Below are 27,572 nucleotides of genomic sequence, written 5' to 3'. Positions count from 1 at the left end.
CAACTCAGTGAACCAGCACATCCGGGAAACTTGTCTCTGTCAGACATCACAGGAATATTCAAGCCACAGTTGGAACTAACACGGAGTAGCATTAAAGTGAATTACTTTCAAACGTCTAAATCAGTAGATGTACTCCTAGTTGATCGCACTTTCTAGTTTATTTGAAATTTGGAAAGTTGATTAGGAGAATAACACTGCTGCCGGTAAGTTCATTGACAACAACCTGCTAGTTATAGCTAACTTGGATGGCTAGTGGTTGTTTTGCGACGCCGACGGCCGAAGACAACCCGCAGTAGCCGGGCCTTGTTATATCTGTGGTCGGGCTTTGCTGTCTGGTTTAGCCAACGTTAGCTGGCTGGCTGGCTAGCTATTTAACTGAAATTGAGTCAGGTGCTAGTTACTTTTTAGCGTTAACTAGATAAAACATTGAGTTGTATTCTTCGGTTACTTTTTTCTTTGTAAATTAGCTGTCTGGAAAACGAATCTAATTACATAACATTCTAGTCAGTAACGTTTATAGGTACAGGTTTAACCATCTTTGGTTGCTAACGTTAACTATTGTAAGCTAGCTAAGTTAGCCACCAACACCATTCGTTAGTTCCATTAATAAGGTTGTAATTTAAAGCTACAAAAGTAAACTATTACACTTATCTTCCATAATGAATTGTCTGAATATATTAATTGACCATCTGTAGGGTCATTTCACTGCTTCAGTATCTACTGAGAGGTTGCATTCATTACTATTAGCTAGCTGCACCATGTTTATGTTTTGTCATCCCCAGGTACTCAGCAGGATGCAGATGTAAAGTAATTCGTCTTGAACCATCTCTTGGCCCCAGATAACCTCGCAGTGACACTGCTGTGTGCTTCTATCCTGTTCTTTCCTTTGGCTGCCACCCTACATGTTCTTACATGAAGAGAGGGGAGAAACCCGAAGGATATCGACAGATGCGACCCAAGACTTTCCCCGCCAGCAACTACAGTGGCAACAGCCACCAGATGCTGCAGGAAATTCGGGAGAGTCTCCGTAACCTTTCCCGGCCTTCTGACCTCCCTAAGGTAGACATGGGGGGCGCTGGAAAGGTGATGCCTGAAGATCCCAGGCAGCAAGGACGCTGCAGCAACCCCAAAAACCCCTACCACAAGGCCTTGCAGGAGATTCGCAAGTCCCTGATGCCTTTTGCCAATGAGCCCAGCTCTTCTGGACGGACTGCAGAGGTTAACAAACAGATGCTGCTGGAGCTGCTGTCTGCTGGCTTTGAGGAGGTAAGGAGGAAGAATGTAAAAGTGGAAAGAGTACTTCAGCTAGGTAGCACGTTAGTACTGTGTAGTAAATTAAGTTATTTTAATGAATATAACTAAAATAATTCAGATGTTTAAAATCAGTCAAGCAACGTCCATACTGACAGTTGTGGAATAATCTGAATACCAGTGTTTCCCCTATATTCGTTCAAATCGTTGCCACCATTATAACAAATGATTATATTTTAGAATATTTTTTATTCGGATGGTGCAACACTTTCAGTGTAAACTTAAAGACTAAAACTAGATATAAAGTATGCAGAAAAGATAATGGCGATATATGTATATATATAAAAAATAAAGACAATCTTTGAGAACTAACATTCACCAAAATCAAAACTAGACAGTCAGGGAGAATGTAAAATTCCAAAAATGTCTTGGCATGGAGCCCCCATTGATTTTATGTTTGAGTCACTCAGATAGCATAAGAACACAGCATAAGCCATGGCAAAATATGTAGAATTTCATGAAATTAGCTTTAAAAGGAAGGAACTCAAAAATGTTTGTCCGGGGTTCACGCTATTGTCCATTACCACTACCCCCCCCACACACACTATGCTAACTTTGCCACCGCTGCAAAAAACATCTTAGGGGAAACGCTTTATACCATGAACAACTGAATTGTTCAAGCTATTACACAAAATGAGTTATTGCAGAATGTTTTCCCTTTGTTGGTGGATGACAGGAGACTGATGTGAAATATGAAAGCTATGCAATGTGGAATGACCAGCTTTAGCTGCCTGCTCAGGGTAGTCATGATTGTCTGTGACTTTTAGTCACTTTAACTCTACCTACATGTACATATTACCTCGACTAACCTGTGCCCCCGCACATTGACTCTGTACCAGTACCCCCTGTATATAGCCTCCACATTGACTCTGTACCAGTACCCCCTGTATATAGCCTCCACATTGACTCTGTACCAGTACCCCCTGTATATAGCCTCCACATTGACTCTGTACCAGTACCCCCTGTATATAGCCTCCACATTGACTCTGTACCAGTACCCCCTGTATATAGCCTCCACATTGACTCTGTACCAGTACCCCTGTATATAGCCTCCACATTGACTCTGTACCAGTACCCCCTGTATATAGCCTCCACATTGACTCTGTACCAGTACCCCTGTATATAGCCTCCACATTGACTCTGTACCAGTACCCCCTGTATATAGCCTCCACATTGACTCTGTACCAGTACCCCCTGTATATAGCCTCCACATTGACTCTGTACCAGTACCCCCTGTATATAGCCTCCACATTGATTCTGTACCAGTACCCCTGTATATAGCCTCCACATTGACTCTGTACCAGTACCCCCTGTATATAGCCTCCACATTGACTCTGTACCAGTACCCCCTGTATATAGCCTCCACATTGACTCTGTACCGGTACCCCCTGTATATAGCCTCCACATTGACTCTGTACCAGTACCCCCTGTATATAGCCTCCACATTGACTCTGTACCAGTACCCCCTGTATATAGCCTCCACATTGACTCTGTACCAGTACCCCCTGTATATAGCCTCCACATTGACTCTGTACCAGTACCCCCTGTATATAGCCTCCACATTGACTCTGTACCAGTACCCCCTGTATATAGCCTCCACATTGACTCTGTACCAGTACCCCCTGTATATAGCCTCCACATTGACTCTGTACCAGTACCCCCTGTATATAGCCTCCACATTGACTCTGTACCAGTACCCCCTGTATATAGCCTCCACATTGACTCTGTACCAGTACCCCCTGTATATAGCCTCCACATTGACTCTGTACCAGTACCCCCTGTATATAGTCTCCACATTGACTCTGTACCGGTACCCCCTGTATATAGTCTCCACATTGACTCTGTACCAGTACCCCTGTATATAGCCTCCACATTGACTCTGTACTGGTACCCCCTGTATATAGCCTCCACATTGACTCTGTACCGGTACCCCCTGTATATAGCCTCCACATTGACTCTGTACCAGTACCCCCTGTATATAGCCTCCACATTGACTCTGTACCAGTACCCCCTGTATATAGCCTCCACATTGACTCTGTACTGGTACCCCCTGTATATAACCTCCACATTGACTCTGTACCAGTACCCCCTGTATATAGCCTCCACATTGACTCTGTACCAGTACCCCCTGTATATAGCCTCCACATTGACTCTGTACCAGTACCCCCTGTATATAACCTCCACATTGACTCTGTACTGGTACCCCCTGTATATAGCCTCCACATTGACTCTGTACCAGTACCCCCTGTATATAGCCTCCACATTGACTCTGTACTGGTACCCCCTGTATATAGCCTCCACATTGACTCTGTACCAGTACCCCCTGTATATAGCCTCCACATTGACTCTGTACCAGTACCCCCTGTATATAGTCTCCACATTGACTCTGTACCAGTACCCCCTGTATATAGTCTCCACATTGACTCTGTACCAGTACCCCCTGTATATAGTCTCCACATTGACTCTGTACCAGTACCCCCTGTATATAGCCTCCACATTGACTCTGTACCAGTACCCCCTGTATATAGCCTCCACATTGACTCTGTACCAGTACCCCCTGTATATAGCCTCCACATTGATTCTGTACCAGTACCCCCTGTATATAGCCTCCACATTGACTCTGTACCAGTACCCCCTGTATATAACCTCGTTTGTTGTTTTACTGCTGCTGTTTAATTATTTGTTACTTTTATTTTCTATTTTTTACTTAACATGTTTTTTTGTTTTTCTTAAAGCATTGTTGTAAGTAAGAATTTCACTGTAAGGTCTACCTGCACCTATTGTATTCGGCGCATGTGACAAATACATTTGATATTCAGCCCTGAGGCAGAGATCAATGAAACCAAGTATGTCAAAAAGCTACTGATGTGTCTGGTTCTTAAACATTTATATATATATATATTCCATTGTATTTGAGAGTTGTGGGTAAGTAGTTTCTGTAAACTTGATATGTTTGTCTAATAGCGCCTCAACCTTTTATTTCAGGTATTAATAGCTAGTATATGTATTGTGTGCAGGAAATGGTGATCCGTGCTCTGAAGCAGACCAACAGTCGCAGTGTGGAGGCAGCCATAGAGTACATTAGTAAGATGAGCTACCAGGATCCTGTGAGGGAGCAGATGGTGGCTGCCGCCGCCCGCCCTGTCAATGCAGGCATGAAAGCCCCCGGTAGGTGTCTGTCCTCTGGGACCAAACCACTCCTTTACCCATCGTTGTTCATGGAAACCTGGCTACCATTGTTCCAGGATCTAGGACTTGGCTATACTATTTGTCTCTGGAGATACAATCAATTGTCAATGAGGAAACAATATTCTGTTGTACAACTCTGGTTTGGGGGAAGGGCGTGTGTTTCAAATGAGAATGTTGTACAAGGCACTGGTTTGCTTTCTTTCATATTTCAGTAATGTCTATCGCAAACATAATTATTCATTTTTATATGCTGCCATGATCTGTAGTTTTTCTTCCCATCATTGCAGGCTCATCTCACATTCAGCAGCCTGTGCTGAGGAGGCAGAGCTGGAAGGGTTCCAAGGAGTCTCTGGTTCAGAGACATGGCCCCATGATGGTGGAGGGGATGATTTACCATTCAGACAGCCCTGGACCCCAGGGTGACCTGGCAGGACGAGGCCCACCCCCAGCCTTCCCACAGGGTCACCCTGGCAACAACCAACGGGTCAACCCTCCCCTACCCCCTCAGGTGCGCAGTGTCACCCCTCCCCCAAACAGAGGTGCAACCCCGCCCCCACCTTCCTGGGACAGTAACCTCTCCACTAAGCGCTTCTCTGGCAACATGGATTACCTCGTGCCCCGCATCTCTCCTGTTCCCCAAGGGGCCTGGCCTGAAGGCTACTCAGCCCCCCAGAACCAGAGGGGCATCAGCCCAGTGCCCATGGGCCGTCAGCCCATCATCATGCAGAGCTCTGGGGGTAACAAATTCAGCTTCCCCTCCAGCTGGTCTCAGAACGGCTCCACTCAGCCAGACTACATGGGTCACCAGAGTGGTGGCAGCAGACAACCCCCTCCCCCTTACCCAGTGAATCAGAGTAACAGACAAAGCCCAACCGCTCAACAGATGCAGGCCGGAGGACCTGCCTCCTCCCCATCCTACATCAACGGGGGTAACCTCCCCCAGTCCATGATGGTGCCTAACCGGAACAGTCACAACCTTGACATGTACAACATGGGCGTGCCTCAGTCCTGGTCCCAAGCCCCCCCTGGCCAGCCTCAGTCCTCCCCAGGTAGTAGTAACCAGGACGTGTCCCCGTCATGGCAGCAGCACACCATCCCTGTCCGATCCAGCTCTTTCAACAGCCACCAGATGAGCAACAGGCAGGGCCACCCGGCCAGCTCCAAGCCCTCTGCCACCACAGTGACAGCCATCACCCAGGCCCCCATCCTGCAGCCTGTGAAGAGCATGCGTGTGCAGAAGCCTGAGCTACACACTGCCGTGGCCCCCGCACACCCACCCTGGATGCATCAGCCCCCTGCACCTCCCACTACCTACCAGGAGCTGCTACCACCAGCACCCATGCCCCAGGTACCCATGCCAGTAGCAGAGGTGCCCAGTTACCAGGGTCCTCCACCCCCATACCCCAAACACCTCCTCCAGCAGCCTGTTGCACACTGCCCTGCCTATGACCCAGGGCCCAAGCCCAGTTCTGGGAGAGAGGAGGCTGCAGAGGAGGAGGATTGTAGCAGCACTGCTAGTGACAGGCCAGAAGGCCCAGACTTTGCTGCTGTGGGAACAGAGAAGGAGAATAAACAGATCACCACATCTCCAGTGCCTGTACGCCGGAACAAGAAAGACGAGGAACGACGAGGAGACCCCAGAGTGCCTCTCTACTCTCCCCAGGCCTTCAAGTTCTTCATGGAGCAGCACGTTGAGAACATCCTGAAGAACCACCAGATGAGGATCCATAGGAAGAAACAGCTGGAGAGTGAGATGCAGAGGGTGAGAGTACACAGTCACTGCTTATAATGTCCCTGTGAGTTAAATTTGGTCTAAACAATGGTATAATCTAAATACATTTGGTCTATTCAATTCGGAGGAATACAGGATATTTATTTATTAGCTGAAAGGCCTACATTTTCACTGTAATGGATTTGGCATGTCCAATCACAGTCAACCTTAAGATTCTGGCACCCTCTTCAAATATGTTGTCATGCAGTCCTGGCTTTCAATCTTCCTGACTCTTTACTATTTATTTCCTGTTTTATATTTTCATTCTTTTGAATGTTATATTCTTCCCTTCTGCTTAGCTGTCTCTCTTTCTCTCCTTTTCTCTCCCTGCTGTCACTAACAGCTGATGTAGAAGGTAAAGGTATCTCCTATCAATGCTGTGTCCTGAATAGTCCACACAGATCAGTGACCAAGTAAGCAGCTGTTGAAAGATGGGCCACTTTAATTGAACAGCATGATGCCCTCTGCTGACTGACCGCATCACACCAACTCCTTAGGGAGATGCATGCCTTCCCATCTACTTTCCATGTTTAGTGCTCCGTCCAGCTTAAATGATGCTTGCCAAGACAACCAGCCTTATTGAGAACGTCTGCTGTATCTCTTTGGTTGTTTTTTTATCTCTTACCTTTCTAATGTGTTTTTAATGCTTACTATTTTGTGTTCCTTGACCTGGGCCAGCATTCTGCCAGGTTAAATCCATTGCTTTGCTAATACATCTGTGGTTGTCTTATTTTGTGTCTAATTCATGTTCTGTGGTTCTCTTAAGGGCCTGAATGTAAATTGTCATATTTTGCAATTTAGGTCAAGTTGTCAGGGGATGCCCAGGAGCAGATGCGCATGATGCTGTCTCAGAAAGAGTCCAACTACATCCGACTGAAGCGGGCCAAGATGGACAAGTCCATGTTTAAGAGGATCAAGACCCTGGGCATCGGTGCCTTTGGAGAGGTATGTCTAGCCCGGAAGGAGGACACTGGAGCCCTGTACGCCATGAAGACGCTGCGCAAGAAGGACGTTCTCCTCAGGAACCAGGTGGCCCACGTCAAGGCAGAGCGAGACATCCTGGCTGAGGCTGATAATGAGTGGGTGGTGCGGCTCTACTACTCCTTCCAGGACAAGGACAACCTGTACTTTGTGATGGACTACATCCCCGGAGGAGACATGATGAGTCTGCTGATCCGCCTGGGCCTCTTCAAAGAGGAGTTGGCTCAGTTCTACATCGCTGAGCTCACTTGCGCCGTGGAGAGCGTGCACAGGATGGGCTTCATCCACCGCGACATCAAGCCAGACAACATCCTCATAGACCGGGACGGACACATCAAGCTCACCGACTTTGGCCTCTGCACCGGCTTCCGCTGGACACATGACTCGAAGTACTACCAGAGTGGTTAGTATGATCCATGTTTTATGATTCTTGTTGCTGCTTCAATCCAAGAGGATGTTTTGGTCTTTAGGGTAACACTGTTCTCCCCCTTTTCATTGTCAGTAAAGCCAGGCAAATCTTTGTGTCGTGTCTCTCTGCAGGAGACCATGTTCGGCAGGACAGCATGGACTTCAGTAAGGAATGGGAGCAGGACCCATCTAACTGTCGATGTGCAGACCGGCTCAAGCCCCTGGAGAGGAGGAAGGCAAGGCAACACCAACGCTGCCTGGCTCACTCCCTGGTGGGGACACCTAACTACATCGCTCCAGAGGTGCTGCTAAGGACGGGTAAGCCTGTGAAAGGGAAATTTGAATCCGCTCTGAAGTTGAAAATATTATCGGTGATGTTTGAATGACCAGTGCAGGAGTGGAATTTTGAAAGGTTATTATTTGTCTCTTGTGCATCATGTTATTGTGTCTAACATGTGACTGTGTTACCTCACTGTTCAAGGATACACCCAACTGTGTGATTGGTGGAGTGTTGGTGTCATTCTGTATGAAATGGTGGTTGGGCAACCTCCTTTCTTAGCAACTACACCCCTGGAAACTCAGCTCAAGGTAAATCAACCAGTTAAAAACTGAGCATATCTCATGTTGGCCTGGTTTGTTAAGTGCTGTTGTCCTCCGCTCTATGTTTAAAGCTCTGGTTCATTATTCTACCCAGGTGATAAACTGGCAGACCACCCTGCACATCCCCCCTCAAGCAAAGCTGAGCCCAGAGGCATCAGACCTTATCATTAAACTATGCCGTGGCCCCGAGGACCGCCTCGGCAAGAACGGTGCCGACGAGATCAAGGTGCAGCCCTTCTTTAAGACCATCAACTTCTCCAACGACCTGCGGCAAATGCAGCCGGCCCCCTACATCCCCACCATCGCTCACTGCACAGACACCTCTAACTTTGACCCGGTGGATCCAGACAAGCTGTGGAGCAGCAACAACGAAGGTGAGGGCAACCACAACGACACCCTCAATGGGTGGTTCAGGAACGGCAAGCACCCCGAGCACGCCTTCTACGAGTTCACTTTCCGACGCTTCTTCGATGACAATGGCCACCCCTACAGCTGTCCCAAGCCCATTGGCATAGAGTATGAGGAGGGTTTTGATGGGGACGAGGCAGACTCTGAGGCCCTGACACAGGAGGAGGGAGACCAAGAAGAGAGCAGCAGGGCACAGGGCCATGATTTGGTCTATGTGTAGTATCGTTTAAGAACATGTTTGTTCTGCTGGACTGTTTGCACATAATAGGTCTGGGAAACAGGTTTCTGGTTTGTCAGAGAGCGAGTCAGGATGTGTGTGTGTGTGTGTATTCAGTGGCATATTCTGTGGGGCAGAACAATTGGGAACAGATATAATTGTACCATTCAAGCAAATACACGGTACATATAACTACAGTATAGTCCCTCTACACTACAGTCTACAAGAGGAGGGTTTAGTCTTTTCACACTACAAGTGTATTCATGGGGTTGTACATGGTAAGGTTCATATGTGTTGACTCTGAACAGACTTAAATTAATTGAAAGAAAATATCAGGGTTTTCTTCGAAAGAATTACAAACCCTGTTTTAAGCCTTAATTTATTCAAGATATTAAAAACTATTATAAACTGGTGATGCTAGTTGATATAAGTATGATAAAAAAAATGTGGAACTTGTTTTTATTGGTAATGTTCCTAATTTATATTTTAAGGTCTTGCAATGGGGATATACTGTATTAGTGATATAACTGGTAGGATTTGCAGGGATAAGTAACTCTTGAATTATTAATTCCTGTGCCTTTGATCTTCTGCTCTTTCACCAAATACTGTATATGGGACTGCCATTTCAAACTAGACTAGCTTGAGTTGATTGAACTCGGATTGTGTGTATTTTTTGAATTTATACATAAAATGTATTTATAAATGTATAAATATTTTCTCTATTATTTTGGTTAGTTGATATTCATTAGGGCAGGCCCTCTTCATTATTCCCCTCTAAAATCTCTTTCTTCTTTAATTTTTGTAATTCCACAGTGTTTATTTTGTTTAATGTGGCCTTTCAGCACCAAGAAAAATCTGAAAGGTACCTATTGTAATAATACAAACAAACAAAACAACAGTTGGAGCCGACAGGGTCTGTTATGCTATGTACAGTAAATGTTATTCTCTTTCATTCACTTCATCTGCTTTCATCACTTCTTTCATTCAGTCTCTCAACCAAAGCACTAGGCTACGCTGTGTATGAGCTCACTGACATGGCTGACCTGTTAATGATGGACTGACTCTGTTGTAATGGGAAACTGGATTATGAACAGGTACTCTTTAGTAGCTCATGGTGGATGGATGGGTCTCCACTCCATCCCATCATTTAGCCTTTTATGTGTTTTGGAAAGCTATGAATGTAATTATGGAATAGGAACACTGACATTGCTGCACTGGTTTTGATTACATAATTCGATTTTAGTGTAAATGTAATTTGGGGAGGTTGGGTGCAGGGAACGGGAGTGATTAATAAACCATGTAAAGCACTTCCACGAATTCCATTTTATTGTCAAATTCACACCTGACACCACTGGAACTATCCAATATACAGGCTGGCTCTACTAGCTATACAAATCAACAATGCCAGTATCTTCACCCAAATGTGGAGTCTGGTGAAGAGGGTCAAAGCCCATGAAATACAATTTACAGCCATATTATTTACACTTTTGGTACATGAAAGAGGGACAACAGTAGTAGTACTGCTGCCGCTATTGTTCAGAATTCAGTTCAGGATATGACGCTTTGACAGCGTCAAACATTAGAGGCAGCTTTGGTGTGGTTGTTGTAGCTGTCTTGTCAGACGAAAATAAACCATATTTATGTAGCTACCAGTATTCTATATATTTTAGCCATTTTCAAAACCTTGGGGTTCAATTTGTGTTTCAGTCCGTGGGTGCGGTTCTACACTTTTTTTGTCGTATTTTTCTTTCCCAATCAACAGTGCAACAGGTGGGTCTAGCTAGTTAACGTTAGCACTAGAGCTAACGCGCATGCTAAAGACGTTTGAAGTTGCATTTTATGTGTCAGTAACGTTGTGACATACTTTTGCCAGTTGGTATTACTGGTATAGTTTTTGTAAATCGCGGTGCTGTTTTCTCGTTCATCTGAAACGTGTGACAAGCTAGCTGAGTTAGTTAGCCAGCTAGCCAAGTTATGTTAAGTAAGCTAACATTCAGATAGAGCTGGCACATCCTTATGTCCGTTGATGTTTTTACAGAGATTCTGTTGTCATCCCTTCTGGAGAGAACTGTACTAACAACTAATGTTCTTCATCACCTAGAATGAGTCTGCACGAGATAAGTGAAAACGTGAAACTTGCTCGAGAGTACGCCTTACTTGGGAACTACAGTTCTGCTATTGTTTGCTATCAGGGAGTACTTGAACAAATTAAGAAACACCTTTTTACATTACGGGATAGTAGCTTCCAACAAAGATGGCAAAAGGTAAAATATAAGACGTTTCACTTTCCAAACTAAGTTTAATTTAAACCGAGTTTTGGTCAGACAATGTCTGCAAATGTCACTTCGACCCTTGCTCTTGACATATCTTACAGGTATGGCAAGAGATAAACGAAGAAAACAAACAGGTTGAAGAAATAATGACAACTCTAGAAAATTTTAAACCACCAAGTAATAAAGATGGCATTAGTGACATATGGCCCGTACAAGTAGAATGCAGGTACTGTATGGACTCATTTCTCACACATTCCTATTCTATTGTATAGATTTACTGGCCCATTCACAAGTGGATATTGCACTTTACTGGGAAAATATATTTAAACTGTTTTCAGGTCTTTACATTAGTATCTGATTGGGTGTGTAGTTTGGTTAGTAAGCTGTTTGTCTGAATAAAATAATTAATGAGTGGGATTATTGCTCAGAGTACCTGATAGTAAGTAGTCTGCTCTCTTTCTTGCAGTGCTAAATGTTACCTTTTTAGTTTTGGCCTACAAAATAGCTGAACATTAATGTATTATTTGGAGTGCCACCCGGTACTTAAATCTGCACAATAGAGACTGGCAGTAGTCTATGTACATAGTCATTGAACACTGGTCACTTCAATATTGTTTACATACTGTTTTACCTACTTCATATGTATATACTGGATTCTAGTCGAGGCTCATCCTATATAACTACTGTTGTGCACACCTTTTCTATACATCATGTACATACTTTTGATCATGTAGTGTATGTGGACACCTGCTTGTCGAACGTCTCATTCCAAAATCATTGGCATTAATATGGATTTGGTCCCCCTTTGCTGCTATAACAGCCTCCTCTCTTCTGGGAAGGCTTTCCACCCGATGTTGGAACATTGCTACAAGAGCATTAGTGAGGTTGGACACTGATGTTGGGCGATTAGGCCTGGCTCGCAGTCGGCGTTCCAATTCATCCCAAAGGTGTCCGATGGGGTTGAGGCCAGGGCTCTGTTCAGGCCAATCAAGTTCTTCCACACCGATCTCGGCAATCCATTTCTGCATGGTTCTCTCTTTGTGCACAGGGGATTGTCACGCTGAAACAGGAAAAAGCCTTCCCCATACTGTTGTCACAAAATTGGGAGGACAGAATTGTCTAGAATGTCATTGTATTTACATTTAAGTCATTTAGCAGACGCTCTTATCCAGAGCGACTTACAAATTGGTGCGTTCACCTTATGACATCCAGTGGAACAGCCACTTTACAATAGTGCATCTAAATCTTTTAAGGGGGGGGGGTGAGAAGGATTACTTTATCCTATCCTAGTTATTCCTTAAAGAGGTATGCTGTAGTGTTAAGACTTCCATTCACTGGAACTAAGGCGCCTTGCCCGAACCATGAAAAACAGAGAAACAGACACCTTTGGGATGAATTGGAACACCGACTGCGAGGCAGGACCAATCGCCCAACATCAGTGCCCGATCTCACTAATGCTCTTGTGGCTGAATGGAACCAAGTCCCTGCAGCAATGTTCTAACATCTAGTGGAAAGCCTTCCCAGAAGAGTGAAGGTTGTTATAGCAGCAAAGGGGGGACCTAATGATTTTGAAATGAGATGTTCGACGAGCAGGTGTCCATATACTTTTGGCCATGTATTGTATATCTACGCAACCAATAAGATGTTATTTGATTTGCTTAGGTTGATCGAGTAGTATTCCCTTCTTTCCTCAAAGCTCCTCACCTCTTCCGGTTAGGGGGCCCCCGGTTCCCTACAAAGAGAGTAAACATCACAACAACCGCCTGTATGTGGCTGGTGTGCGGGCTCCGCATCGCCAGTCAACACGCGGGCCCAATGGTGACAGAGCCAAACCTTTGAAGAGCAAGGAAAAGAAAGAGGCCCTAGCCACACCAAAAGACGACAAGGTGAACAAAGTACCATTAAGGATTAAAATATGGATGGGAAGGTCCTTTGTTACACCCTCCTTTCACATAATACAGATTTAATCCTCCTAGATTTTCTTAGGTTTACAATTAAAAATATATATTTTTATTGTATTACTGTCCCAGGAACTGGCACAGGGAAAATGCTTTGCTGGCATTACCCTATCTTAACTTGAAAACTATTTGCACTGTAGACCAAAAATGTGTCAATCTACTTGTTACCTAAAATCATCACCTGGTTCCTGGCTTAGAAAAAACCTCTGCCACGCGGCTGCATTGAGCCCCCTCAAGACTGACAAATAATCCTTTATATTTGTTTTGCAGAACAAATTGGAAGTTTCTGAGAAAGATGTGAAGAAGTTTGATGGGCAAGGATATGACAAAGACCTTATTGAGGCCCTGGAGAGAGACATCATATCACAGAACCCCAATGTTAAATGGTGTGTGTGACTGTCTATGATTTATTAACTGTCCTGAACAGGATAATTCTAAAAACACACAAAATGTTTCTCTTTGTAAGGATTGTCTAACAGGAAATACTTGTTTGTTTAATGCCTGTAGGGATGATATTGCAGATTTGGAAGAAGCAAAAAAGCTTTTAAAAGAAGCTGTTGTGCTACCCATGTGGATGCCAGAGTTTTTCAAAGGCATACGAAGACCATGGAAGGTATACATGGAAGCCCAAGGACCACTTGATTAATAAGTTATTTTGATTGGAAGAGTTGATACGATGCCTTGCTAATATGTGGTGTATCCATGTGCAATATTTTCCTAGGGTGTGCTGTTGGTGGGTCCTCCAGGCACAGGAAAGACTCTTCTGGCCAAAGCCGTTGCGACAGAGTGCAGAACCACATTCTTCAATGTTTCATCTTCTACTCTCACTTCCAAGTACAGAGGGGAGTCTGAAAAACTGGTCCGCCTTCTATTTGAAATGGTAAGATCCTCGTCAGCTTCCCTGCCCAGGCGGAATATTTTTTTCCTAGAAGAAAATCTGGTGGTATCATATTACATGATGTGAAAGGGTGGTGTTTTTTAGGTGTTGTGGCTCTAGTCGGTGTTTCTTTTCTCCTCTGGACAGGCCCGGTTCTGTGCTCCCACCACCATATTCATCGATGAGGTTGACTCCATGTGTAGCCGCAGAGGAACGTCAGAGGAACATGAGGCTAGCCGACGGGTGAAGGCAGAGCTGTTGGTCCAGATGGATGGTACACAAACAGCAGCTACTCTGCTTATAGAAGGCCAAATTAATTACATGCACAATTCATGTCTATATAAAAACAAATCTTGCCCAATAAATTATTGTACACTAAATACATAGCAGTAATTGAATTTTGCTATAGTTTTTTATGCTATCGTTCCTAGGATATTATGCTGTTGTTTAGGTGTGGGAGGAGCATCCGAGAATGAGGATCCCTCTAAATTGGTGATGGTGCTGGCAGCCACTAACTTCCCCTGGGACATTGATGAGGCTCTGAGGCGACGTCTGGAGAAAAGAATCTACATCCCTCTGCCTTCAGGTCCACAAACACTACTCACTGTAAATCGTCTATCATAGTCCAAAACATTTAGGCATATGGACAGCAGTATTCTAGAATATTTGTCTGTTGGCTTTCATACTTTTTGAATTCTCAAGCAATTTATCCAACTGTCAACACATTCAAATGAATAGAGGACGCTTACCGAAACTGCATTGGTTGGGAATCGTGGGGAGGTGCGCGTTCGGCCTGTGCGTTCCCCTTTGGATGGGTGCCTCAGCGCTATGTCACAATGGGACACCGGACTATCACGTGTCAGAGTCTGGACTATGATAATTTACACTTGACAGTGCTTTCCAGTTAAACATCTAAAATCTAAAGGTATATACATATACACACACACACGGTGCTTTCGGAAAGTGTTCAGGCCCCTTGACTTTTTCCACATTTTGTTACATTACAGCCTTATTCTAAAATTGTTTAAATAAAATTAAAAACTCAGCAATCTACACACAATATCCCATAATACAAGGCGAAAACATGTTTTAGAATTTTTTGCACATTTGAAAAACAAATACTTTATTTACATAAGTATTTGGACCCTTTGCACCTGAGCTCAATTTCGAGTCTCATAGCATCTTGTTTCCATTGATCATCCTTGAGATGATTTGGGTCCACCTGTGGTAAATTTTATTGATTGGACATGATTTGGAAATGCACACACCTGTCTTTATAAGATCCCACAGTTGACAATGCATGTCAGAGCCAACAAATTGTCCGTAGAGCGCTGAGTGTTTCGATGCACAGATCTGGGGAAGACTACCAATTTTTTTTGCATTGAAGGTCCTAAAAAGAACACAGTGGCCTCCATAATTCTTAAATGGAAGAAGTTTGGAACTTCATGGAGCTGGCTGCCCGGCCAAACTAAGCAATCGGGGGAGAAGGGCCTTGGTCAGGGAGGTTTCCAAAAACCCAATGGTCACTCTGACAGAGCTTCAGAGATCCTCTGTGGAGATGGGAGAACCTTCCAGAAGGACAACCATGTCTGCAGCACTCCACCAATCAGGCCTTTATGGTAGAGTGGCTAGATCGAAGCCACTCCTGAGTAAAAGGCACATGACAGGCCGCTTGGAATTTGCCAAAAGGCACCTAAAGGACTCCGACAATGAGAAACAAGATTCTCTGGTCTGATGAAACCAATATTGAACTCTTGGCCTGAATGACAAGCGTCACATCTGGAGGAAGCCTGGCACCATCGCTACGGTGAAACATGATGGTGGCAGCATCATGCTGTGGGGATGTTTTTCAGCAGCAGGGACTGGGAAGACTAGTCAGGATCGAAGCAAAGTACAAAGAGATCCTTGATGAAAACCTGCTCCAGAGAGCTCAGACTGGGGTGTAGGTTCACCTTCCAACAAGACAACAACCGTAAGCACACAGCCAAGACAACGCAGGAGTGTCTTTGGGACAAGTCGCTGAATGTCCTTGGGGCCCAGCCAGAACCGGACTTGAACCCACTCAAACATCTCTGGAGAGACCTGAAAATAGTTGTGCAGCGACGCTCCCCATCCAGCCTGACAGAGCTTGAGAGGATCTGCAGAGAAGAAGGGGAGAAACTCTCCAAATACAGGTGTGCCAAGCTTGTAGCATCATACCCAAGAAGACTCGAGGCTGTAATCACTGCCAAAGGTGCTTCAACAAAGTACTGAGTAAAGGATGAGCAATGCAAACAGGATGCACCTGAGCTCAATTTCGAGTCTGAGTACGTATTTACATAAGTATATTTGTTCTCTAAATTTGTAAACATTTCTAAACCTGTTTTCGCTTTTTCATTATAGGATATTGTTTTACATTGAGGATGTTTATTTATTTAATCCATTTTAGAGTAAGGCTGTAACGTAACAAAATGTGGAAAAGGGGAAGGGGTCTGAATACTTTCCGAATGCACTGTATATATTAATTCACAATGGCGTACGTGATGTTTGCTTGTTTTCTCTGCAGCCAAGGGCAGAGTGGAGCTGCTGAAGATAAACCTAAAGGAGCTGGAGCTGGCCAATGATGTGGACATGGCCAAGATAGCAGAGCAGATGGAGGGCTACTCAGGAGCAGACATCACCAACGTGTGCAGGTAAGGCCTTTACTTTTTCAGGTTAGTTTTTTCTTCAACAAATAGAAACCAGTCACAAATAAACAATAGATTAGTCAAGTATGTTAGTTCCAATAACTCAGCGAAGACTATCACTGATTTGAAAACGAGATGCCTCTCAAATAATGGAATAAAGAACCACTCTTAACCTAATTGTGGAAAGTAATGTTATTTGTGTTCCATTGCCTGGAGTGAACCCTCTCTCCATGACGTCTGTAGGGACGCCTCTCTGATGGCCATGCGGCGAAGGATCGAGGGGCTGACGCCAGAGGAGATCCGTAACATCTCCCGAGACGAGATGCACATGCCCACCACCATGGAGGACTTTGAGTCTTCTCTGAAGAAAGTGTCCAAGTCTGTGTCAGCTTCTGACCTGGAGAAGTATGAGAAGTGGATTGAAGAGTTTGGCTCCTGCTGAAAGTTAATCAGGAAGCCTGCAGCACCTCCAATCTGCAGAGGAATTAGTAGGAGGCTCAGTATATGTTCTGGGAACAATACTTTAACTCATGTCTTCCTTTTCTTTGTAAATGATTTCTATTTTAGGCTAGGTGATGCGACATGCCTTAAAGTAGGGTAACCAACTGCTTCTCTTGGTAAATGTCCTCCTGGATACAGTCCATATACCACACCCAGGGGTGCCTTGTACTGATTATAAACAGGTTATCAACATAAATAGAATGCTAAACATTTATATTTATGTCATACCGGTGGTATAGTCTGATATACACATGGTTGAAATGCTGTTTCAGCCAATCAACATCCAGGACTCAAACTACATGGTTTACAATATGCAATTAGTCAGCCTCGTGGGCATAACAAAATTGGTAGAAAACATTCCCAGATTCGTGTTCAATAGGTTTTATTATGGGTCCACAGAGCTAATCCTATAATCCTTACTATATTTGCCTTGAACAAATTTTGCTACCAAAGTATCCAGTGTCTTTGGGTTTGATCTGGTGATGTGCTTTTGGGATATCTGTTAATCAAAGTTACACTACCTGAAACTGTTTATTATATGCACTTTATTTGATTTTCTTAATGTGTATTTAGGTGACTACCTGGTTCAAATTTGAATATATATACATGCATAAACACTAAGAATTTTGTTAATCAAGTTTAAAGTAAAATATGACTTGCATTGACAAGGCTTCCATGTGCTTTGTGTAGACTTGAGTGAATGTCACAAGAACATTTACAGAAACATTTTTATTGAGCAGGATTTGGGAATACAATGTACAGTTTGATTTGAATGAAAAATACATGATGCACACATGCCATGCTCCCATGCGTTTAGTAAAACACAAGATTGAAATTGAATTGAGGCACCATAGAAGCAAAATGTAAAATAACTAAGTTCTAATTCACCCACTCAAGTTCAAATCAGCATGCAGTTTCATTGACAGCTAACTGCATTCCATACTATGGCTACTAAGTCAATGTGCCAGGGCCCCATATGTCAACCATGAGCCTAATCTTGAGAATCACATTGATACAATTTTATTTTGCTCATGCCTAGCCTGCTTTGAGGCAAACCAGCCAATACGCTATTGGCAGAGGAGTAGGTTTGACTATTCTTAGACTAAAGTGTAGCTTCAGATGTCTATGTTGATAGTGCACGGCCATTGCGAGTAATTCACATTGCAGAGAACATCCATTGTCATTCACTCATATTGCAAAGAACATCCAGTAACCATATTCATACATTTCAAGGTATAAAGCAGTATATTCAGAGTGAACAGAAATGGACTGTATAGACAGGACACTCTAAAGCAGTTAATGTCTGTTCTATACTTTCCAGGTCTATCTGCAATGTTCTATGACAGAGATCATTCAGCTACAGGAACTAACTGCCATCTGTCTATCAATTGAAATGGTTGGAATGAGATCTATTTGCTCAGTCTCTGTTCAACACTGCACTCATAATGTTGGGTGCAAGACTAGGACCGCAGGCCCGTCAAGTTCAGACAAAATGTAATACCAACGTAAAAATGTTTTGTTGACATTTTACAACAAATGCATTGGTGAGGCTCTGACAATATTATGCACTGGTTCAAATACAGTAAATAAAAACTGTCTTATGATTTAAAGTTGCATGCAAACAAACACCAAATCTTCAATTCAATCCTCCAGTCAGAATGATAAAATATGAAATGAGCAATCAAAAATAAACCAATAGGAAGTCAGTGTTTCATAATGCAAAGTAGAATGGTTACAGAGGCACTGTGAGGTAACACAATCATAATATGAAAAGTAATGCAGTATGCAGCTCTGCTTCCACTAGTAACATTTCAGATTCCTTCTTTGAGAGGAGGGTATAATGTTTGAGAAATAAAGCTAAACATGTTATGTTTGCAATGCATGTGTAATAAGTGCTACAAAGAGATTATGGTTTCTCTAACCACATAATGCCTTGTGTTTTCAACAGATGCAATCAGACTCCTCTTCAGTTTTCAATGAAGGCCTTTTCACCTCCTCTACCTCTATTTCAACGTTCTCCAGCAGGGTGTGTTTCTCATCTTCCGGCATCAGAGTCACAGGATTTAAATGGAAAATTCCCCTAGAGGAAAAGTACATTATCATGAGCATCACAGTTAAGAAAAGATGAGAGAACAGATGTGCCTAATTAACTGGTCTTGGCACCAAGGTAAAAATCCTGCACACTGACCTGGCAGTGTTTTAATTTAATTCTACAACAATCATGTAAGCAGGTTCAACAGGACCTGTGTGAAAACGTACTTGTGTTCACATGTTGGGAAGAACATGTCCAGGATCTTGACAATGACCGCTGACCCAACCACACCAATCACTACCACCCACATGACCAAGAAGAACAGGGGCAAGGACTCAGACCAGAAGCGTCGCAGGCGGTCCCTCACCTCCTCCACCCATCGACACATGGCCTGCAAACAGATTTTAAGTCCAGAGCACATTGTAGTAGAGGAATTTTACAATATTCGATTTGGATCCAATGTCCAATTTACTTACACTGTAAGAAGAGATAGATTCTTTGAGTGGTGCCTCTGTCTGCATCTGATCAGACAGCCCTCCCAAGTCATCACCCTCATCATTGTTATCATACAGCAGGTCTGGGTCCATGCGGAGAGGAGTCTCCGGGAGCTTGCCTGGGGCAGCAGTCTCCTCCTGGGTGGTGTCCGCATGCTTCAGAGGGTAATGACTGGTGGTCTGGGACATCACTTGATATTCAGCTGAGCAGAAGGAAGTGGATCATTATCATTCACAAATTGATTTAGGAACATTGCTTTAGCAATGGAGTCCAGTTATCTTGTCCATTTCATGTGAGAGTATGAAAAGTGAATGAAAATGGCTGTTCTTGCATACCTTTTTTAGGATTTGTTGGATCTGTGATGACCACATCATTTTCCCTTGGGATCCTGAAAATCTCGCTGTGTCCAATGGGATAGGTGTTGGTATACTGCGCAAGCGTCTGGAAATTGGGGTTCATCAGTATCTTCACTTCACACATTTCTGGCTGCTGGACCTAAATGATAGAAAAGGATACAAAGCCATAAGAGCACAGATTTTCCATCATTGTACCACCATGGTGCAAATATGCTCATTTAGCTGTTACATAAATATCCTAACACCATTATTCTATTGTCCTTTTCTCAATCAACTAACTTTACCTTTTTTCCCTCCATCTCGATGACCTCGCTGAACACTTGGAGAGCCACCACCTCTTCTGAATCACTCCACAAGCGATTCTGGCTCACCATCACCCGGGTGACAGTGGAGACATAGTCACCAGATTCAAATTCACTTGTGCCATTGGTGGTATCCACTGTAAACAAAGTGAAAGGCTGTTTTACATCAGGTGCAGAATGCTGTGCTGTAGCTAAGTTATATGCACCAGAAACATTTTCACTACTCACACAGCAAGGCTTGGCAGTTCAACCTGGTCACCCCTGACAACTCCACAGGGATGTCATTGATGAGCACCTGCTCTTCATCCACTGAAATATTCAGGTTGATCTGAAAATTAACATGTGTTGAGCTATACGTTATGTTGTTATTCAATATCATTCTGACAGGCTTAATCATAGACCACTACATCATAGTATAGCTTACCTGCAAGTTGTTGGACTCCTGCACCTGTGTATCATTCAATGTCCCTGCTGTCACATTGATCAGAATACTTTCCTGTGTGAGAATCAAGAATAGGAAAGCGGCCATTAATTATTATGATCATGATATAAGTTAGCTAATGTGGTAGGCAGCAAGGTATTCACCAAAACATCAGAACATTCGAGAGTGACATACTTTGAGCGCATTCTAGCTTGCTAGTATTACGCTCATGCAACCTGGCTAACAACATAAACATTAGCTAGCTGCAATGAGTCAGATAGCAACAAAAGGTAACGTTAGCATCCATTAGCCAAATAACGTTAGCTAGCTAGCTAGCTACCAAGATTAGCGTTACTTTTATTTTTTTAAACCTTTATTTAACTAGACAAGTCAGTTAAGAACAAATTCTTATTTACAATGACGGCCTACCGGGTAACATTGGGTTAACTGCCTTGTTCAGGGGCAGAACGGCATATTGTTACATTGTCAGCTCCGGGATTCGATCTAGAAACCTTTCGGTTAACTTACTGGCACAACGCTATAATCACTAGGCTACCTGCCCCTCAATTCATGTAGCTATCTAGTGGTAGAGTAGTCTCCTACCGTGTTTAATTGTCGAGGTGAAGACTCAGCGAAAATGAATGACATAAACAGTACACATAGAGTATAAACTGATGTTCGTTTCATCGCCATCTTCTAGCTGTCGTATGATCGTGGAGGAAACAACACCCCCTGCCCAAGTGACACAGAAATCAATCAAGAGCGCGTGCGCAAGCATGGCGGTTCTTCTTGAAACAACATTTGGTGATATAGTCATTGATTTATTTACAGAACGGCCTAAAAGTAAGAAAACATGCACCAACGTTAATGTCTGGTTACACGCAGCCTACATTTGATAATGACATTTGCTCAAATTAAAATCTCAACTGTTATTCTACTGCTAGCAAGATTGCTAACCATTGCCAATCTATAGCATATTGCTAGCTAACTAGTAAAGCTAAATGTTAGCTAACTTGTTAGTATTATATTTCAGATAACTCGCTAACATTTCAGAAACATAGGATTGCCATGGATACGCTTAATATGACAGTTTACTCAGTGTTGATGTGGTGGATCATTGAAACGAAGGCCGGGAGAGAATTCCTAGCCCAATATTAATGGTCTAAAGGAGTCAATCCTTACAGTCCAAGGACCTTCCAATGCGAATTGGTTTGGAAGCCAAAACAACAAAATTCTCAAACTAAACGTGAATCAATTCTCAATTGCGGTACGGTTCTAGAAGTTTATAACGTAGGTGCACACGGGTCGAGAGAAAGATTTGAGGTGACAGACAGTTGTAGTAGGATGTCCATACTACACAGTGGTGCATACTCTTGTCTGCATCTAGTAGGTCTAGGCTCTGGTGTAGTTGTCATTAGTCCAACCGTTGTAAACGAGAGTTTATATTGGACAAATTCATATGTTTATCCCCATTTCGTTCCGTTTACGAAACGTTTTTCAACCGAATCGGCGGAATGAATACAGCCCTGATCGCGCACAAACAGTTCACGTTCATAGCCACATACAAACAGCTTATTGTATTCGTTCTCGCATCTACGTGCTCTCCTCTCACATTTTCCCGTTGCTTGTGGACTTCAATGCACAACACATCAGCTGCCTGTGACCTACCGAAAACTTTTCATTATCATAACCGCTACATCGTTGTCACCATATTAGCTTCATAAGTCAACATAGCTAATAACTAACGCGTTAGTAAACCCCCTACAATCATGCAGTATAGTCAGTAAACAGTTTAGCGGTTAGACCGGTGGCAATACATTTGTAACACCAAAAGCTTACCTTGACTTGGAAGAGTTCCACCGAGGTAAAAACAGTTTCAAGTTGGATATTCGCGCTTTCAAACCACTTGAGCCACAGACTCCAAATAAATGTCATGATGCTGGAAAAATTGCGCACAACATTGCACAGGTCTTATTTTCACGATTTGAACATTACTTCGCTTTCCAAAACGAATAAACATTTGGAAATGTGAGTAGCATTTTGTATACCCAGTTGAATTAGTTAGGGAGCTTAAACAAAGTACAAACTTGTTTACATTCGAATTTCAATAGCTCCTTGGTCATGTGACCTACTTGACTCAAACAAGGTTCAGAATGTCCACTGACTACCCTTCTATATTGCACACCCTTTGGTTCGTTCATTTTCGTCTCACACGTTTTTACATACATTTTTCTAAATTTCAATAGTTCATGTGACCTAACTTCCAACAAGGTTCAGAATGTCCACTGTGGGCCTACACATTGCCACACTCTTTAGTTTGTCCATTTTCATCTCACACGTTTTTACATGAAATGTAAAAAATGTACAATTTCAATAGCTCCTTGGTCATGTCACCTACTGACTTCAAACAAGGTTCAGAATGTACACTCACCGGGCCTACATATTGCACACCCTATAGTTTGTCCATTTTCATCTCACACGTTTTGACACAAGTTTTTCAAAATTTCAAATTTCAATAGCTCCTTGGTCATGTGACCTAATGACTTCAAACAAGGTCACTGCCCTTATATATTGCACACCCTTTAGTTTGTCCATTTCCATCTCACTCAATTTTACATATATTTTTCAGAATTTAAAACTTCAATAGCTCCTTGGTCATATGACCTACTGGACTCAAACAAACTTCAGAATGTCCACGGACTAGCCTTATATATTGCACACTCTTGTTTGTGTTATGTAAAATCAGACAGTATAACGTACCTTTTTCATAGTTTTAAATTTCAATAGCTCCTTGGTTATGTAAATTACACACCTAAGAAGCGTGCAGTGGATATACACCCATATTGCATAACCTCTAGTCATGTATCTTCTATATTGTTGTACATTAATATTAGTTTGACAATTAGTGGGTTCAGTGTTGTGTTAACCCTTTTCTTTAATATTTATCTATAATAATTGGTAGTTCTAAATATTTATTTTCCCTGTTTTATTTTTATTTTGCCACAGTATTTAACAACAGTACACAATAGGAGAGAGACAGATAATATCTCCTTTCATCGTTAATATTAACCATAAATGAAAAGGGCAAAGTACGAGAGTCATGTTATTAATTGTCCAAAGCAGGATGGAGAGTGAGCTAGTGAGATAGGCTGCAGTGGGTTTGCTGGGCAATACATATACTGAAGATGTAACCACAGTAATGGTGGCCAGAAAATCAATGAATGAAAATTGAATATTGAAAAATTAAACAGAAATTGCAGACCTCTAATCTTTTCAATGTCAACAGACACTTTACTTCAAATAAGTACAAATCATTTCACAGTGTTAACTTTCTCTTTATGATGATTGGTTGATGTACATTTCAAAGCCTCTTCAGTGTGGATGGGGTATAGCATACATTTTCAACAACACAGACAGCACTTCCAGTTTGTGTTCTTCACTCTGAACTCTTTTGTCTTCATTCCTAGGCACAGCACATGGAACCACCGTTGGCATGCCAAACATTCAATCTAAAACAAAACAAAGCGTAACACGTTATAAATTATATCAAATATCCATGCAGTATGACGAATTAGCCATCCATTGTGTTATATAATAAATAGTCTTGCATGCCGTCACTGTTGTCAAAAGATTATAAACATGTTAAATAAATTTACTAACCCAGTCAGTCTTTGGGCCACATCCAGGTTTTTTATCAGTGGCACACATGAAACAGTTCTTGGCTTTGTTAAACTCTGAAATCATAGGCATGAACTGAACATATGGCTATCCCACACAACTACATAAAAATAAAGAATTTACATTTACTTTGAATTAAATGTCATTACATACCAGACATTTTTAGTAAATCCTCAGCCATTTCTTTTCGCAGATGCTCCATGTGTTTTTTGTGAAGGTTCTGTATCAATTTGGGAGGGGATGTTGGGGAAGTTCTGTGCAACTTCCTTGGCCATCATCACTGTTCTCTTTTTATGTAAACATAATGGAATTCTGATTAGTTATAGGCAAATAAATACGCAGGCCAAAACTGTATGCTGATTTCCTTATCAATATAATAGAGGTAATTTCCTTTATACCCCATTCTACACAGCCTAAATTTTAGGCACTGAACCATTTACAGGAGAATAATAAAAGTAGCATGTAGGATCCAACCCTATCACAGAGTGAATAAATGTAGAGCGTTTGTAGGCTTTAATAAATAAATAAATTAAGTGACAGCTTCATCAGTACGTGCTTAAAGAAAGTCATATCACAAAGATCACAACTGACAGTTTCCAGTCTAAGTCTATGACAATTGAGAATGAATTGTAAGCACCAAAGTGTGTTAAAGTGTGTTTGTCAAAATAATATCTGAAAATGACAGTTGTTGAACATAATACTTCTATTTGCAATAGCAATTTATGATATATGCAGTTGAGGAATATTACATGTATCAACACTACATGTAGGACGGACATAAGACATTCCCACATACAGTAAACACATACATAGAGGCATTTTTCAGCTATGATTTGACCACTCAGAATCCAGAATGGATATGACAATGGGGCCAGCACAGGATGTAATACGCCCTTACAACAATCTACTTTTTGATCTTCTTGACTTCTTATCTGGTAAACTGCTACTGTGTGTCAAGAAAAGAGCCCCAATTAGGGGTTAGTGTACTCCAGTAAAAAAAGGTCTGGTTTAGATGAAAAACTATTGCCCTGTGTCCCTGTTCATAGGGGCATGAGAGACTAGTCAGTGGTAGAATTGAGTTGGCACTTTATTGGCCCAAATAACCACAGACCCAGAAGGTTGAGTAATTAAAAAAATAAAAAAAGTGCATTGACGTATGGTGTCAAGAATAGGATCCAAAGTGTTAGGAAATATTTGTTAAAATCAAATCAAATTGTATTTGTTACATACACATGGTTAGCAGATGTTAATGCGAGTGTAGCGAAATGCTTGTGCTGCTAGTTCCGACAATGCAGTAATAACCAACGAGTAATCTAACCTAACAATACACAGCAACTACCTACTACACAAGTGTAAAGGGATGAAGAATATGTACATAAAGATATATGAATGAGTGATGGTACAGAACGGCATAGGCAAGATGCAGTAGATGGTATCGAGTACAGTATATACATATGAGATGAGTAATGTAGGGTATGTAAACATATAAAAGTGGCATTGTTTAAAGTGGCTAGTGATACATGTATTACATAAAGATGGCAAGATGCAGTAGATGGTATAGAGTACAGTATAAACATATGAGAAGAGTAATGTAGGGTATGTAAACATTATATTAAGTGGCATTGTTGAAAGTGGCTAGTGATATATTTTTTACATACATTTTTCCAATATTAAAGTGGCTGGAGTTGAGTCAGTATGTTGGCAGCAGCCACTCAATGTTAGTGGTGGCTGTTTAACAGTCTGATGGCCTTGAGATAGAAGCTGTTTTTCAGTCTCTCGGCCACTACTTTGACCTTGTCTTCTGGATGATAGCGGGGTGAACAGGCAGTGGCTCGGGTGGTTGTTGTACTTGATGATCGTTATGGCCTTCGTGTGACATCGGGTGGTGTAGGTGTCCTGGAGGGCAGGTAGTTTGCCCCCGGTGATGCGTTGTGCAGACCTCACTACCCTCTGGAGAGCCTTACGGTTGTGGGTGGAGCAGTTGCCATACCAGGCGGTGATACAGCCCGACAGGATGATCTCGATTGTGCATCTGTAAAAGTGTGTGAGTGCTTTTGGTGACAAGCAAAATCTTTTCAGCCTCCTGAGGTTGAAGAGGCGCTGCTGCTCCTTCTTCACCACGCTGTCTGTGTGGGTGGACCAATTCAGTTTGTCCGTGATGTGTACGCCGAGGAACTTGAAAAATACTACCATCTCCACTACTCTCCCGTCGATGTGGATAAGGAGGGTGCTCCCTCTGCTGTTTCCTGAAGTCCACGATCATCTCCTTTGTTTTGTTGACGTTGAGTGTGAGGTTATTTTCCTGACACCACACTCCGAGGGCCCTCACCTCCTCCCTGTAGGCCGTCTCGTCGTTGTTGGTAATCAAGCCTACCACTGTAGTGTCGTCTGCAAACTTGATGATTGAGTTGGAGGCGTGCATGGCCACGCAGTCGTGGGTGAACAGGGAGTACAGGAGAGGGCTCAGAACGCACCCTTGTGGGGCCCCAGTTTTTTATTTATTTTTTATTTCACCTTTATTTAACCAGGTAAGCAAGTTGAGAACAAGTTCTCATTTACAATTGCGACCTGGCCAAGATAAAGCAAAGCAGTTCGACACATACAACGACACAGAGTTACACATGGAGTAAAACAAACATACAGTCAATAATACAGTAAAAAAAAACAAGTCTATAAACAATGTGAGCAAATTAGGTGAGAAGGGAGGTAAAGGCAAAAAAGGCCATGGTGGCAAAGTAAATACAATATAGCAAGTAAAACACTGGAATGGTAGTTTTGCAATGGAAGAATGTGCAAAGTAGAAATAAAAATAATGGGGTGCAAAGGAGCAAAATAAATAAGTAAATTAAATACAGTTGGGAAAGAGGTAGTTGTTTGGGCTAAATTATAGGTGGGCTATGTACAGGTGCAGTAATCTGTAAGATGCTCTGACAGTTGGTGCTTAAAGATAGTGAGGGAGATAAGTGTTTCCAATTTAAGAGATTTTTGTAGTTCGTTCCAGTCATTGGCAGCAGAGAACTGGAAGGAGAGGCGGCCAAAGAAATAATTGGTTTTGGGGGTGACTAGAGAGATATACCTGCTGGAGCGTGTGCTACAGGTGGGAGATGCTATGGTGACCAGCGAGCTGA

At 42.6% G+C, this 27,572-nt stretch overlaps 3 protein-coding genes across 5 annotated transcripts; 2 read left to right on the top strand and 1 right to left on the bottom strand.

Moving 5' to 3' along the window:
* Positions 1 to 9: 9 nt before the first annotated feature.
* LOC115107682 (serine/threonine-protein kinase LATS1-like) lies at positions 10 to 10,195 on the top strand. Of its 2 annotated transcripts, XM_029631204.2 has the most exons (8): positions 10 to 203; positions 783 to 1,266; positions 4,329 to 4,479; positions 4,788 to 6,262; positions 7,073 to 7,655; positions 7,793 to 7,978; positions 8,142 to 8,248; positions 8,355 to 10,195. In XM_029631204.2, the coding sequence occupies exons 2-8, from the start codon at positions 913 to 915 to the stop codon at positions 8,886 to 8,888; spliced, it is 3,390 nt and encodes a 1,129-aa protein (XP_029487064.1). In that variant the 5' UTR covers positions 10 to 203; positions 783 to 912; the 3' UTR covers positions 8,889 to 10,195. The 2 variants fall into 2 exon arrangements, with proteins under 2 accessions (XP_029487064.1, XP_064864792.1); XM_065008720.1 differs by having other exon boundaries at positions 10 to 1,266.
* Positions 10,196 to 10,436: 241 nt separating this feature from the next.
* Positions 10,437 to 19,038, top strand: LOC115107683 (katanin p60 ATPase-containing subunit A1-like). Its single transcript, XM_065008721.1, has 11 exons — positions 10,437 to 10,655; positions 10,987 to 11,149; positions 11,260 to 11,384; positions 12,855 to 13,044; positions 13,387 to 13,502; positions 13,624 to 13,729; positions 13,838 to 13,996; positions 14,141 to 14,267; positions 14,445 to 14,579; positions 16,539 to 16,665; positions 16,903 to 19,038. The coding sequence occupies exons 2-11, from the start codon at positions 10,988 to 10,990 to the stop codon at positions 17,099 to 17,101; spliced, it is 1,446 nt and encodes a 481-aa protein (XP_064864793.1). The 5' UTR covers positions 10,437 to 10,655; position 10,987; the 3' UTR covers positions 17,102 to 19,038.
* LOC115107685 (glycoprotein integral membrane protein 1-like) lies at positions 17,875 to 22,883 on the bottom strand. 2 transcript variants are annotated; one of them, XM_029631205.2, is made up of 8 exons: positions 22,606 to 22,883; positions 20,770 to 20,841; positions 20,574 to 20,673; positions 20,328 to 20,482; positions 20,023 to 20,182; positions 19,669 to 19,889; positions 19,420 to 19,583; positions 17,875 to 19,240 (listed from the first exon to the last, which is right to left on the bottom strand). In XM_029631205.2, exons 1-8 carry the CDS (start codon positions 22,699 to 22,701, stop codon positions 19,102 to 19,104), a joined length of 1,107 nt encoding a protein of 368 aa, XP_029487065.1. In that variant the 5' UTR covers positions 22,702 to 22,883; the 3' UTR covers positions 17,875 to 19,101. The 2 variants fall into 2 exon arrangements, with proteins under 2 accessions (XP_029487065.1, XP_029487066.1); XM_029631206.2 differs by lacking the exon at positions 22,606 to 22,883 and adding an exon at positions 21,370 to 21,511.
* Positions 22,884 to 27,572: the final 4,689 nt, after the last annotated feature.

Source organism: Oncorhynchus nerka, linkage group LG24, assembly GCF_034236695.1.
Source record: "Oncorhynchus nerka isolate Pitt River linkage group LG24, Oner_Uvic_2.0, whole genome shotgun sequence".
Classification (NCBI taxonomy): Eukaryota; Metazoa; Chordata; class Actinopteri; order Salmoniformes; family Salmonidae; genus Oncorhynchus; species Oncorhynchus nerka.
This window is presented reverse-complemented; position numbering and strand designations above follow the sequence as displayed.

Excerpts from the sequence above, each read along its gene's own strand:
- LOC115107682 (XM_029631204.2), top strand. The coding sequence starts at position 913 with ATGAAGAGAGGGGAGAAACCCGAAGGATATCGACAGATGCGACCCAAG. Across the intron at positions 7,656-7,792 it reads CTCGAAGTACTACCAGAGTG|GAGACCATGTTCGGCAGGAC; the intron begins GTTAGTATGATC and ends GTCTCTCTGCAG. Across the intron at positions 8,249-8,354 it reads CCCTGGAAACTCAGCTCAAG|GTGATAAACTGGCAGACCAC; the intron begins GTAAATCAACCA and ends TATTCTACCCAG.
- LOC115107683 (XM_065008721.1), top strand. The coding sequence starts at position 10,988 with ATGAGTCTGCACGAGATAAGTGAAAACGTGAAACTTGCTCGAGAGTAC. Across the intron at positions 11,150-11,259 it reads TCCAACAAAGATGGCAAAAG|GTATGGCAAGAGATAAACGA; the intron begins GTAAAATATAAG and ends CATATCTTACAG. Across the intron at positions 13,997-14,140 it reads TCCGCCTTCTATTTGAAATG|GCCCGGTTCTGTGCTCCCAC; the intron begins GTAAGATCCTCG and ends TCCTCTGGACAG.
- LOC115107685 (XM_029631205.2), bottom strand. The coding sequence starts at position 22,701 with ATGACATTTATTTGGAGTCTGTGGCTCAAGTGGTTTGAAAGCGCGAAT. Across the intron at positions 20,842-22,605 it reads TGGAACTCTTCCAAGTCAAG|GAAAGTATTCTGATCAATGT; the intron begins GTAAGCTTTTGG and ends ATTCTCACACAG. Across the intron at positions 19,890-20,022 it reads TCCAACAAATCCTAAAAAAG|CTGAATATCAAGTGATGTCC; the intron begins GTATGCAAGAAC and ends CCTTCTGCTCAG.